Raw genomic sequence first — 13,799 nt, 5'->3', positions numbered from 1 at the left:
GAATGGACCTAGAGGCTCTATATAGACTTTTTGGGAAAACAAACAAAAAACCACCCACCCACCTATTACAGGGAAAACTGAGTATCATATGAAACATTCAGATAACAAACAATAATACAGCTTACAGGTGGCTGTTTAAGTTAAACGGCATAGGCAATGTTCCCAAACTAACTAGTTTCTTGTACAAATGAGGCAGCAGAAACTATTTACTGGTTTTCTACTGCTAATAATCAATTTTGAACTTAAGCTGTTTTGGCAGTTGAAAGCTCTTAAGAATGAACAAAGTATGGCTTATACAGCCTTGAAATTACAAAAAGAAACTCTTGCACTCAACAGTAGAACTCTGAATTTATATCAATCCACATTCAGGAAAATATGTTTTTGCCAGGAAGTGCCTGCCAATCACCATTTCTTACTTGCGTATCCGTAAGAAAAAAAAGTTGGGATCTTCTTAGCCAAAGGTATTTTTCTGAGCCAATCATTTCAGGTTCGTCTCTTGGAACGAAGGCAGCAAGCTGGATCTTTTCTTTACAAAGGTTTCTCTGGATATAGATTGGCCGGGCCTCATTTGGTTTAAACACAAACACTGCAAAACCAAGAATGTCTTCTCTTTAAACTCATGAAATTCTTACCTTCCTTGATACCTGTCAAAGCCCTGTGTATCACAGCCAGTAAAAAGCTGGACAGGACTGCTTTTAAGCACTAGTTTGCAGGAATTATAGTTGTATAACCTTACTGCATAACAGTAGGTACCTTCCACAATATTACAATCCAGAAAACATACTTGGAAATTAACTTTTCTGTAGAACAGTAGCTCTAGGAGGAATAATCATAATTTACAATGAAAGCTCTAAAATGTTGCTGTACAGTTCAACCACAGTTTTGCATTTACAGGAAAGGGTCAAGAACATTCAAGACCCTCACCCAGAGACCATGGTTTATACTGTTCTATATCCTGTGCTGGAAACTAGCTGTTGGAAGAGAAGATGGGGAACCAACATGCTTTGCTTGACTGCTGCTGTCAGACATGGCTCAGTTTTCCACAGGTGCGAACACAGACTCAAGTCTGTCTTATGACTTTCATGGAGCTGAATTCTAAGAAAACCTTTTCTAGAAATTATGCTTTCACAGTTTTAAATTCCACTGACTATTACTTGTCAAAGAAGCTTTTGTACTTACAGCTGGACTCTTTTGAGAGCCATGAGACAGCAGCAATATGTTCTGAAAGGGGATCGGGTTGCAGAACTAAGACATTGAGGTGGGCACTCCATTCCACTGAAAAGCAAACACGGCAACAGCCAGACATGAAAAGGTGGCATTCAGTTCTATCCCACTACTTTGCCAAACAAAAGGTCAAACGGGAATGACATGCGGGGCCTTAACCTCTGGAAAAGGCATGCAAGTTCACTTATTCCCAGATGAATAAATATACACAAATACTATGAACTCCTACACAAATGTAGAAAATACTAGCTATTACTGTGTTGTCAATCATCTAACTTAGAATCTACTCTGCACATGCACACAAAGCACATGCACGCTGAACACGATACTATCTTGCCTGAAGTATCAAAATCCTTACATTTTCCACAGGACATTTTGTAGTGGGTCAACGTGGAATCAAACTAGAATTATTTTAAGGTTTCATAGTAAATTCAAGCCTTAAGTGTTACTACTCTAGCATATGTTTCAGCTTACATGCACAACTGAGCAGGTTCCAGCAGCACAGAAAGCCATAATCAGTGGCACCAATAAGGTACTTGCAACATGTTAGTCTCCCAAAGCAGATGTTCCTATAGAAGTAAAAAGTCAAAACAAGTTAGCGACCTTCAGATTTCATCTGTGTTTCTCTATGTAGTAATGATTCACAAGTCACAAAAACATTCAGTTAAGATTTAGTTCTGATATTTAAAATCAGGATAAATTTGCTTTTGGCTTTCACCTCTAGTGGCTTTCACCTTTCACACACAACCAACGGATGGGTCTGGGAGATTTAAAAGTATGCATAAATCTAGAAGGATTACACGTTCCTACAACATTCTGATTTCAAGGAGTGATTTTAAGTTCTTAAGTAAGTTACAAACCTGTAAGTACTAGTAAGTGTTCACATTGTGACTGGAAAATAAATTCCGTATTTAAAGAATTCCTACTATTGCTCTAAGCACTAGAATGAGATTTGTAGCAAAACAAAGTTATTCTTATAGGCTGCTCCAATTGAAGAAAGTGTGTAATTTGTTTTCACTCATGTTAATTTCTCATTCTCTTGTTTGAGAATTATAGGACAGCCTTGTGATTTCTAATGCTATAGAATGTTTTAAAAAAAGCTAGCAAGGGACAGAATTTCTGTATTAAAACATAGCCCTTTGAAGTTATACAATTAATACAGTAATTTAATATAGTCCTAGAGTAATTCATTTCCTTTTAATATGCCATATAGTAAAGGCTACAAAAGCAGCAACTGGCCTGGGAAAATCTTGCCACTGTGCCAAGCTGTCAAGAGAAGTCTTCCCCAGAGACACAGTAAAGATGTGGCTGACATGCCTCCCCCAATTTTGCTGCAGACCAGTGTTAGAATAATGTTTCTCAATTTCTAACCTTAGAGGACCAGTATAAACAAAAGGGACTTGATCACACAAAAGAAAAGCTTACAAACATACGCGCAAAAACATGCAAGCGAGAAATCTCTGTATCTTTCTATGATTCTTTATGTCAAGAGTCTTTAAAACATTGTGACTGTGCAATGTTTTGCCTTCCCTTTTGGGTGTTTCCTGGAAGCAGGTACATGAAGGATCTCAAAGTCATTACTACAGTAATGTTAGAGAAGCGAGTTTGAGAAGCAGTTAGAAAAAACTTAGCACTGAAAGGGTGGCAAGTAGGTTTGTAGCATCTTCCTGTTTCAGAAATTGTTTAGATAGAGATCTGGCACAGAGATTAAGTTGGTGAATCAGTGAGGTCACCTATTGCCCTATTTTTTCAACATTATCATAAGAAAAGTGATACTTTACCTGGATCAGAAACTGCTGTATATTTGCACAGTCCAGGAAGCCCAATATTAAGGCTGTCCTACTCTTTGACTCTCTCTTTTATCTTTACCATCAACCTATGCCATTCCTCATTATCCTTATGCAACAGAAGAGTATCTAAACCTTCACGATGTCTTTTATCATGCAAGCACACAATGAAGCATGCTGGGATAGTCTTCCAGGCAAATAGGGATTTTTCCAACAGGAGTAGAAAGGGTCAAGGTATATGTTTTATAATAGGGATAATAAGGTCAATGTGGCTTTACAGTTTATTGATATAATTTCCATTTGTATGCACACATAATGAATAAAGAACAAACTACTTCTGTTTATACTTTTTCAGGACTTTGATTCATACCTATATCAATGGAGAAAAAGAGAAGGGCTACTAACACATTACTAACATACGACTTGAGTATTGGAAGTACAGGAGTCATAAGCAAGTAAGAAGATGAAACTGCAAAGCTTGATCTTATTATTTTTAACAGTAAATTACCAACCACCTAAAAGCTATTTTAGAGTCTTTTCTATATGTTAACTTAATACCGTTAAATTCAGTATTTATATGAACACATTCATATAAATTGATTCTTTCTGTTCCGAGAGTTCGAGAAAGACATAAAAAGCCAGACGAAAAACATACCTTATTTTGCCAGGTGGATGGCAAAACGTACACTTAAGATCCCATGTAACTGAATCCCATACAGTGACAGTTTCTTCAAAGCTAACAGCAAGCAAAGAGCCATCTTCTGAGAAACAGCATTTAGTAGCTTGGTAGTTGTGGTAGCTGCCTACAAAGTCACAGCTCCAGCTCACACTTTGCTGTGCTGCATTGAATAAACAAGCTAGTTAATTCAAGTCTATACATGAAAAAAGAAGAATTCAAATATTAGGGCTGTAAGATAGGCTCAAGAGCATTTTGTTTCAGATGGCTCACATTTTTGAGGAGTACAGAGAATCTGTCCTGTCCTAGTATAAAAAACATCTAGTAGGTTTTCCATTTGTCCTCAGTTTTGCATCTGAATAGTGAATCTTGAGATTGACATAGTACAATATTCATGTTTCCTTTGCCAACTACATTAACTGTGCTCTCGAATAGGCAGACGTTAGATAAAAGGAAAAAAAGAAAGATACTGAAGTAGATTCAACATTTAGAGTTCTGACACATACTCTTCTTTTAAAACTGTAGCAAGAACATAAGCGTTACTAAAAATTTTAACACAAGTTGCATTTGAGTCCAACAAAACTCATGGTTCATTTACATAAAGTATGAGGACCACAAAGTGACCCATCAGCATGGGTCCTTGTCTTGGTTAACCTGCCAGTGCATTCAGTTGGGATACCTTTCCCATTGTTGATAATGACCATAAAATAAACAAACAAATTGATGTACTTACCACAAAACATACATTTCCCAGTATAAATACATTCATACAGCATGCTTTTGAAACATAAAGTAAGATGAGGAAAGAAAGGAGAATAAGTTCACCCTAAGCTAAGATATCCCTTATATAATGGCTACAAGTTGATGATTAAAAGAACTGCCTGTAAAAAAAGCCAGAAACAATTCACTACTATAAACTGCATGGCACCATCTACAGGCACAGTGAGAGATCTGCAAATGAAAACATGCCAGAGTGTATTCTACTTGTGAACTAATTAGTTTATTAATATTTGCTGCACAGAAGCTGCAGCATGTTGAATCTTTCTACTGAAGCATTCCTACCCTATCCCCCCAGGCAAATTACACCACAAGTCAGCACTAATTTGTACTTTTACATATGCTGTGAAACAGAACTCTATGTATAATCACTTAAACACACAAACAAAAAAGTACATGCAAAAAAAAAAACCAAACCCTGATAAGGTTACTCAGCAGATGGAAACGGAATCCATTAGGTTTCATCCCCAGCCCACACTGTACTCAAGATCGAAGTATCTGCTCATTAAGTTAAGATATAATCTAGGCTTAGAATCACTTACAATTAAAAAAGGAAAAAATCCCCAAACCTCTCAGATATCATTGAGGGAGTTGCTATTAAGTAAATATATACATAAATCCTAGTAAATGAATACAAGCTTTTGTTTTTCTTCTCATGAGCCATCACTGCTGAGGTGCAAACAGCTTGGAAAGACAAAGTCAACTTAGCAAACTAAGTTGTCCAATCAAAAGTGATAAGGTTCTCACCTGCCCACGAAAACACAAACACGCTACCAAACTGCAAGCAGTTCAGCAAGACCACTACCACATCTACCTGGGAAGATGAAAAGATAAGATTCCCAAGCGTCAGGAAAGTTCTAGCTCACTTAAGTGTGCCTGGTACTGTAGTAACATTTAAGTAAAAGGAAATTAAGCAGCGCAAAACCTTTTCTATTTCACATCCAAAGGCATAGAGGGTAATACACATCCCTCAGCTGTTCTGTTTGAAACAAGTGAACATCTGCATGCATTTTCACGGTGAAATCTGGTTACCTGAGTAGCTTGGAAGTGGATCCTAAATATCCATTCTAGGATTTTCAAATACCTAACAGGAAGGCAGGATGTTCAAAAAATGAACTCCGAAGTGGTGGAGCTGCTGATTGGCAAATTGCAGTTATTTTACACTGTCAACTAACACTTAGTATCACATTTTTGCATCCTGCTCCCTTGAGCAAAAGTCTCAAATAAAAAGGCTATACCCAGAGGAATGACAAAAATCCATTTTCCCAGCATGGAAAAATCATTACCACAAACTATCCTTTAAACAATCAACGCAGGCTGCCATTCGCTTCTGCAGCATGCTCAGCAAGGTCTTTTTTATTTCAGGAACCTCCATCTCAATCCCTAATATTGCAAAACTATGAGAGAACTCCATCACAGATGATGCTCAGGAGAACACAATACTCCATGCAACATTAGAAGTAGATAAATGCATGGGACTCAACAGCCTGGTTGTGAAAGGATAAAGTTAGGGACAGAATTTCTATAGCATGTTACAAGGTGGCAAGTAAGAATAAGTTATGTTTTGACCATACTCACCCTCCGGATCAGTGTCTTCTACCATCACCCAGACTTTAAACACACGGTCTCTGCCAGCTGTTACCAATATCAGCGAGTCATCTTCCAATCCATCCATGTCACGAAAGCACATGTCTGTTATGTGGTCCTCATGGGGCGTATTTATTCTAGTATTCAGCTTAAAACTGTAGGAAAAGAAAACAGATCCTTGCTATTTTATTTCATTTGGAACTTGGGGAATATTTCCATTTAAGATTCTGGAAGGACCAGGGAGAGGAGGAATCAAAGAAATGTTTGCCTAATTAAGATAGCTAAACGGTATCGCATTTACACATCAGATTTTCCTAATCACTTCCATACAGTGAAAGAGATTGCAGCCCAGCACTGAGAAAGGATTCCCACTAAGCAAGCATCACTCAAATATTCAGCCTGAACTCTGGGCAGTCTTTCCAGTACTTAGACACAGTCACATAGCTACTACACAGATCTGCTTTATTTTGCTTTGTTATTTATTAAGAAAACAACAATTTACAGTTGAAATATATATATATTTTTTGTAAATAAGAAAATCAGGGAAAGTGTATGAACCAGATGCACGTTAGCAAAAATAAAAAAAATAAGAAAAATCAACAATAAAGTCATAATCTTCTGTACCTTAGAAAGAATAATCAACTAATGATTAGACAAAGGTAGGAAAACTGAACAAGCTATGGAACCATTACATCAAGTCCATGACTTTTAATACCAAGTAAATATGTGAATTCAATTCCCATGATTAAAATAGCCTGTCTGATTAATATAAGTAAATTAGATTCAGAGCAATTATTTCCAATCTGTATTTACTTCAACACTCTGGATTTTTTCAGATGTGTGTAGCATGCATAGTAAACTCCCTAAGGTCTTCCCTAGAATTTTATTAGTTGATCTGGGAAAAACTCTGTCTTTGCCTATGTAGATATTTGCATGACAAATTTGGACACCCAGAAGGCCAGCTCTATTATAGTTACCTTTGTGTTTCTTCATCATAGAACCACAGCTTCAACTGTAACTCGGGGTCATTTACTTCTTCTCTCTCTTCTACTGTTGCTAACCACTTGCCTTGCGCGCTAAACGCAACTTTTACCAAGTCAGCTTGGTTTAAACCTGCCTGATGAATGTATTGTCGTTGCACAATATCCAACTGCAAAACAAGATGACCAAAAATAAATTTCAAAATGCAAGTGTAGATTTACAGATATCATGCATAAAACGATGGAGAAGGGATGTTCTGAAAGCACCGATTAAAACTGACTGGGCTGTGGCATAAAAAAAAGCAGGGCAAGCATAACTGGGGCATGTACATGCCACAATAATGCTACATGTAAGAATGAAAAAAAAGGAAGATATTTTAGAGTGATTTTACCTAGAAATTTTTGGCATTTAACAGGAAGAGCACACTGTTTTGAAGCATTTGTTCAAAATGTCAACATTCAGCTATGCTTAACTAAAGTAACACAAGCTTGCGATAAAGCCAAAAACATCTCAGCTTGGCACCCAGTCTTACGGTATAGCTGCTAGCTTTTTTCCCTGTTTGACATATTAACTCTTCGAATAAATTCTGATGTATAACTTACTTGATTGAATACATTAAAGTTTTAGTACAATCCTGTCCAACTTACACTGAACAGCTGTTGGTCACTTTGAAGACAATAGAACTGCAAGTGACCTGGCTCTCCATTCAGGACCAAAGCTTTGGTTCTGGGATCAACCACTAGACCAGTCTTAACATCCGTACCTGGAAACAAAAGGCAAATGACAATGACCTAAGATGGGAAGTGACACATTCTTCCCTCTAAGCAGAAGATAAATTTTATTGCACTTACTTTTGATTAGCCCTTGAATACTTTTGGAAAATCTTAGGTTGCTGTTGATTATTGAAATTCCTGAAAGGAAAAGCAGATAAAGTCTTGCAAAAGGCTTCTGCAATGTAACCACGTCTCACAGTGGGGAAGGGACCTTAACCAACTATACTTAATCCTATAAATGTATCTTTTCTCAATTTATGACACCCCTACATCGAGGTGGAAAGCCAAGTTAGAGCAGTCACCAGGCAACTTCACAGAACTTTAACGTAGTATCTTGTTAATTTAGCTGAAATTAGCAAAATAAAGCTCATATAGATTTGCATTCCATTTTGCATTAAGTGATAAAATGTATTTTGGCTTACTGTTGTCTGTATGCAAGGTGCAACACAGCGTGCCATCAGATGACATGGAGATGTACTGAATAGCAGATCCCAAACGAGGAAGGAAATCCCTCTGGCGGTCTGATTCATTGCGCCACAGAACTAGAACAGATTCAACTCCGCCACTCAGGAAGGTGGTTCCTTTTCCAGTAATAAAAATGCAGTTATAGGTTTTGCTTAAAAAAAATAGCATCAGCATGCATGTTTACAATGACATACAAACATAGGTTTCTCAAAAACCTTTCCTAAACTGTCACATACAAAGCAATTATTCATCATAACTTGCCTGGGCAAGACACATAGACATGTTTCTCATTATCCCATGTTAAATTGCTAGAGAAACTTGGATTAAGTAACAAGAATTTGTGCCTACGCTAAAATTTAAACAATTCTTTGGAAGTAGTAGATCCCATTACTTTCTGAACCAGCTGAGTATTTGTGTTAGAAGGAGAACAATTCAGCTATATTCTATCAGAAGTACTTCGCAGTAAGAAATATCCTAAGGAGAATAGTTCAGATCACACCATTCAGGTAAAAGTTAACCGTATTTTTGCCACTAGATTTGAGCTTGGAGAAGACTGGCTTGTTTTATTTGGATGCAAGTAGGACTCTGGCAAGAACCCATCAGTATTACTGATGAAAGAGAGGAGGAAGGAAGAGTGGAGGCGTGGGGGAAAGAGGTAAGAGGACATGTTAGATTTTACATTCTGCCACAGAAGGTAGATATTTGACATTATGAATGCAAATCAAAATACATAAAAAATAACAACTGCTTCCATTTTTATTTAAATCCTTCCTGAACATATTTAAAACTCTAGAAATTCATGAAATGAATTCCATGAATTCCAATGAATTCCAATGAATTCATGAAATCCATGAATAAGTGGGCGAACTCAAACTTCTATTGATTTTTCCTTCCCTGCTGCAATTCTTTGACTTTGAAGGGTTTTTTTGTTGGGGACGGGGGACAGGGATGATGGAGCTTGGGGACGACACACACGGATGGATGGACAGACAACGACTGTTTGTTTGCTCTTGTTTGTTTTACTCACCCTCTATAGAAAAAGCTATATCCATGACACTATCATGATGCCAGTGCAGTGTGGAAAATGTGTACTCCTTCTTGTGGCAGAAATTCCTCCTATGTGGGGAGGAACAGAACAGTTCTTTAAGCACAACATCAACAACAGAGCAAATGAAAGGAAATATTGTATTGAATCAAGCATACCATCCTCTTCTCTAACTTCTAGAATTTCTTGTACGCTCAAGAGATACAAAGGGAGGGAAATAACCATGCTAGCCGTGCACACCACGCATCTTAGACATACTGAGCAACTCAGCGCTGCAGAACAACGTTTCAAGCATATTGTTCTTAGCCACGCAATTCCATTAGTGTGCTCTCCCTAGGACTCTACTTGCCCATGAAGAGTTATTTCAGTTGCTCCTGCATTACCTTTTTCAAATTCAGTTTAGATTCATGGAGCATAGCTTAACAGGAATGTTTTCTTATTTGACATTTAACTGAAGCTGTACCGTGAAGTCAGTGTCAGTACTGCAGCTTCATAGAGCTTGCCCACTGCTCATTATGACTTCTGAAAATGGCAACGCTAAGGACAAATTAGACTGGTTTGCTTAGGTTTCACTTAATTCCTATGGTCACATGAGTTTATGGGGTACAGAGTTACATCACAAGATGCATACCAGAGGCGAATCTTTCCATCAGCATGGCCAGTTGCAATACAATCCTCCGTAGGATGGCATGCTATGCAGGTGAAGCGATTGTTTCCACTTTTTGTCTTTGTTGCCCTTAGAGAAAACCTTCAAGAGTTAAGAAAGTAACTTTAATTATATGACTTGTGGGTTTGCTTTGTTTTAAACAAAGCTTCAAAAGGATCCGCTAATGCACATAAAAATAATTTTGGCTAGCAAAATTAAACGTCTCCAAGTTGTTGTAGTTACGTGTACTCTCCAAAAAAATAGTGACAGACTTACTTTTCTCTTTATTTCATTAGTTCTTTGCCTTCAATCAAGCTGAAATAAATACTTTTTCTTCTTTCTCCATCTCTCTCTCCCCCCCCCTTCACCCCCCTTCCTCCCCTGCCCCTGTTTTGGCCCTGACCAAACTATGTCACTTGTTTTAGTCCAGCATCAGCCTAACCATCTACCTGAAAAAAAATACATGCCTGTGCTGAAAAGGTAAGCTACCAATGCCACTGCAGCACCTCACTGTCTGCCTCTACGGGAAGCTTCTTACATAGTGACTACATTCCCTCCAGTATAAAACCAAATGGTTGCTGACAAACATAAAATCATGTTTGCACACCTCACCAGTTAACAAACATTTGTGATACAGACTGAATCAATACCTGACATTTTCATTCTTACCTGTTCAACTGTTTCTGTTTAAAAAAATAAACTTGGAGATTAACCTCCTTCACTGATGCCACATATTCACCCTGTTATAATAAAACAACAAATTAGGACATACAGATTATGTTCTTACACACTAAAGAAAAAAATAATCGTGTTTCACTAAAAAATACTTAAAATTGGAGATAACATGAAGCTGATATTAAGTAAATATTTTCCTATTATAAGTGGTGGTGTTTAGTTTTTGTTTTTTTAATAAAAGAAAGCATAGTTCTTACACAGATTCATTTAACTTTAGTTTTGTTTCAGTGCTGCTGTGCCTGTATAAAACCATAAACAGCATATAGTTCATCTCAAAGGAAAAAAACCCCCAACCAACACCCAACAGAACAAAAAACCCAAAAGGTGAATATACTTCTCTTCCAAATGCAACACGCTTCGGTGACGCATCCACACCATCCAAAACCACCGACAATTCCTTGGCTTCCAAATCTTGGCCTGCTGCTTTTGTCAGCTTAACTGAGACCAGTTGGAATGTATCTGACCAAAGAAAAATCTGTTATAAAAAGGCTTTTATGAACAAGTTTATGTATGCCCCTTACAAAGGGGATTTACACCTCTTCTACCTTAAAACTAACATGTTAGTACCTTCCAGTATTTTTTATAAGTGTGAAAAAGTTTGTAATACCTTTCAAAAATTAGCTGCCTCAGAAATTTTGATTCAAACAATAGTTTTGAAGATTGAGAACTAGATAGTGGATACTAGTGCAACTGTAAGCAGAAACCAAGCAAAATCACATAATATTTGCTCTTGCTCTGAAGTGACATTTATATATAGTAAGGTCAAGCTATATTTATTTCAGACAAAATTCTAGGAAAAAATGTCTAGGCATGCTGTTAAATATTTACATTAATACTGCTTAACATGGAAGAGTACTCTCAAGTACTGTAGCATACCCTGTATCATGGTAAGCATTGCTTAAAATTCATTGCCTCTAACACATCAGATACATGGAGTATATGCTTCAAAAAAGCACTCTTCTAAGACAAACATTAAAGAAATGGATGTCATAGAATGAAAACAGAAAAAAGGTACAAAACACAGGACTGCAGACATCTGTCATAGGATTTAAGAAGTATATTAAAGCATAGATCTATTAAAGCACGTTCTTGCAGCATGCTATTCACTGACATGACAGTAGCTTAGACATAGAATGACTTAGATGACAAGGATGATGCTAATCATACTGTACCTCTTTCACCACTCTTTGGAATTATAACAAACACTGAGTCCTCAGAACTAGCAAGCGTGTACAGTGCCAGAAGTTTGGATCCTACAGTGAAAGTCTGAAGAAAAAAAAAGAGGGAGGTCAACAACTATTACACTTATGCGTATGGTTTTCAACAGTGAATAATGCTAAGTTTTGACAATAAAGAAAACACATGTGCTTTAAGGAAAGCCTGATGTATTAATTAAAATTCTCAGTTCTAAGAGAGATAAAAAGACCTTTATTCTATAAAGGACTAATACAAATGTTAAAACAATACAAAGAAAATGAGACACATCAGATTTACTGAAAAACCTGAAGGTCCCTTATGCCTAAGCATAAGGCCCACCTATGGGAAAGTGCCTCTATTTAACAGAAAATGGGAGCAAGAGGGCAGTTAGCAGCCCACATTTTCAAGCCATCATATCCATTCCTATCAGCATATCACAAACTGCAGCACACTCCCCAAGAGCCACACTGCACTCTGAACTGCAGCAAGTGGCAAAGTTAGGATGTCAATACATAACCCTTCTTCTTCGCCAAAAGATTCTGCATCATCACGAACTCCTACAGAGACACACACGTCAACTGCCACAAGAAGATGGCTTTCAGGCTGCGTTAATGGCAGAATAACACATCTCAGACTGATTTGTGCCCGTTTGTAGTAATAGCTGCAGAAATCCTTATTCAGCTATCAACAGGTCAGGGATAATTTTGACGTGTGCTCAACAGGAATAACTCAACATACTTTAATGGGGATCCCATCCATGAAGTCCCACAGCTTAATGCTGCCATCAAGAGAGGAAGAATACAGCTGAGGAAACAAAAGTAAAAAATATACACTAAAGTAATATATCAAAGCCAGCTTTTACATAAAATCACAGCTTAAAAGTTGAAGGATTGATCAATGGAACTGCAATTCCGAGTGGCTGAATCATCAAAAAAACTAGGACACAGACCAGCGTTGTGCTGTCTTCAAACAAAGCGCAATGGAAATACAACACTATTATTCTAGTCTGAAATATACATTTTCATGAAGTGTGAAAGAAACAACAGCTATTTGTGTTTAATCACTAAAAACTAACCGAGTATGCACAGATATCCTTTTTGTGAACATGTATTAACATTTGCATCAGATTTTGCATTGATAACATGCAGGTACAGTCCATCTTGGCAAATAATTCTTTATATATAGACGCCAAAACAACCCGAGCAAACCCAAAGAGAGCCAGTGTAGGAGCAGCAATGAACAGGGAAGGCAGGCTGCCAGTAGACAGAGAGCACCACTGGGCAAATTAAAGGGATTTCATCAAATCTGCATCTGTATCAGTAGATAGAGAGGGGCAAACACCAATCACAGTAAGTGTTGCTGATTTTCTCACATGCTTCTTTTCCCCCTCCAATCAAAAAAAATGAAAATTTTGCTGATAGTTCCATTTTGCTGTCATTCTATTCAACGAGTGTAATCCACATGATATTTCACTTGTGTTTTTTTTTTTTCTTGTAGAAAAGAGATATAGGGTTTACTCTTCCAGGCAGATTTCAGGGAAACATTAGCTCTACAAACTATCATCGCTTCCAGCTCCTTCTCAAATTCCAGCCAACCCCCGAACACCCGGGACAGCCCCCGCGGAGCCCACTTCAGCTCGGCCGAGGGGGCGGAGCACCCCCACTGCCAGACCTTCCCCTCCCCAAACCTGCATATGGTTGTGTGGGTTCAGCTGGATGCCCGTCACCAGGTCGGCGTGGCCGCCCATCAGCCGCAGCGTCTCCTCGGTGGCCACGCTGTACATCTTCACGAAGTCGCCGCAGGCGCATAGCAAGTACCTGGAAGGGGAGAAAAGCCGTTACGCCGCCACCCGCGGGAGAAAGAACCCACGTACATCCCCGGGGAATGGCAGGCCGCAGTGATACCA

General features: G+C 38.0%; 1 protein-coding gene across 1 annotated transcript in view; it reads right to left on the bottom strand.

Moving 5' to 3' along the window:
• WDR75 (WD repeat domain 75) overlaps positions 1 to 13,768 on the bottom strand; it is a 17,631-nt gene extending 3,863 nt beyond the window's left edge. Inside the window, 17 exon segments of the mRNA XM_010287070.1 lie at positions 417 to 586; positions 1,180 to 1,275; positions 1,699 to 1,793; positions 3,667 to 3,850; positions 6,043 to 6,206; positions 7,029 to 7,201; positions 7,680 to 7,795; positions 7,884 to 7,943; positions 8,228 to 8,386; positions 9,298 to 9,386; positions 9,947 to 10,063; positions 10,631 to 10,701; positions 11,031 to 11,155; positions 11,869 to 11,962; positions 12,632 to 12,697; positions 13,581 to 13,720; positions 13,723 to 13,768. Of these exon segments, the coding sequence (XP_010285372.1) occupies positions 417 to 586; positions 1,180 to 1,275; positions 1,699 to 1,793; positions 3,667 to 3,850; positions 6,043 to 6,206; positions 7,029 to 7,201; positions 7,680 to 7,795; positions 7,884 to 7,943; positions 8,228 to 8,386; positions 9,298 to 9,386; positions 9,947 to 10,063; positions 10,631 to 10,701; positions 11,031 to 11,155; positions 11,869 to 11,962; positions 12,632 to 12,697; positions 13,581 to 13,720; positions 13,723 to 13,768 (1,965 nt within the window).
• Positions 13,769 to 13,799: the final 31 nt, after the last annotated feature.

The sequence above is a fragment of the Phaethon lepturus genome, unplaced genomic scaffold (genome assembly GCF_000687285.1).
Source record: "Phaethon lepturus isolate BGI_N335 unplaced genomic scaffold, ASM68728v1 scaffold5730, whole genome shotgun sequence".
Classification (NCBI taxonomy): domain Eukaryota; kingdom Metazoa; phylum Chordata; class Aves; order Phaethontiformes; family Phaethontidae; genus Phaethon; species Phaethon lepturus.
This window is presented reverse-complemented; position numbering and strand designations above follow the sequence as displayed.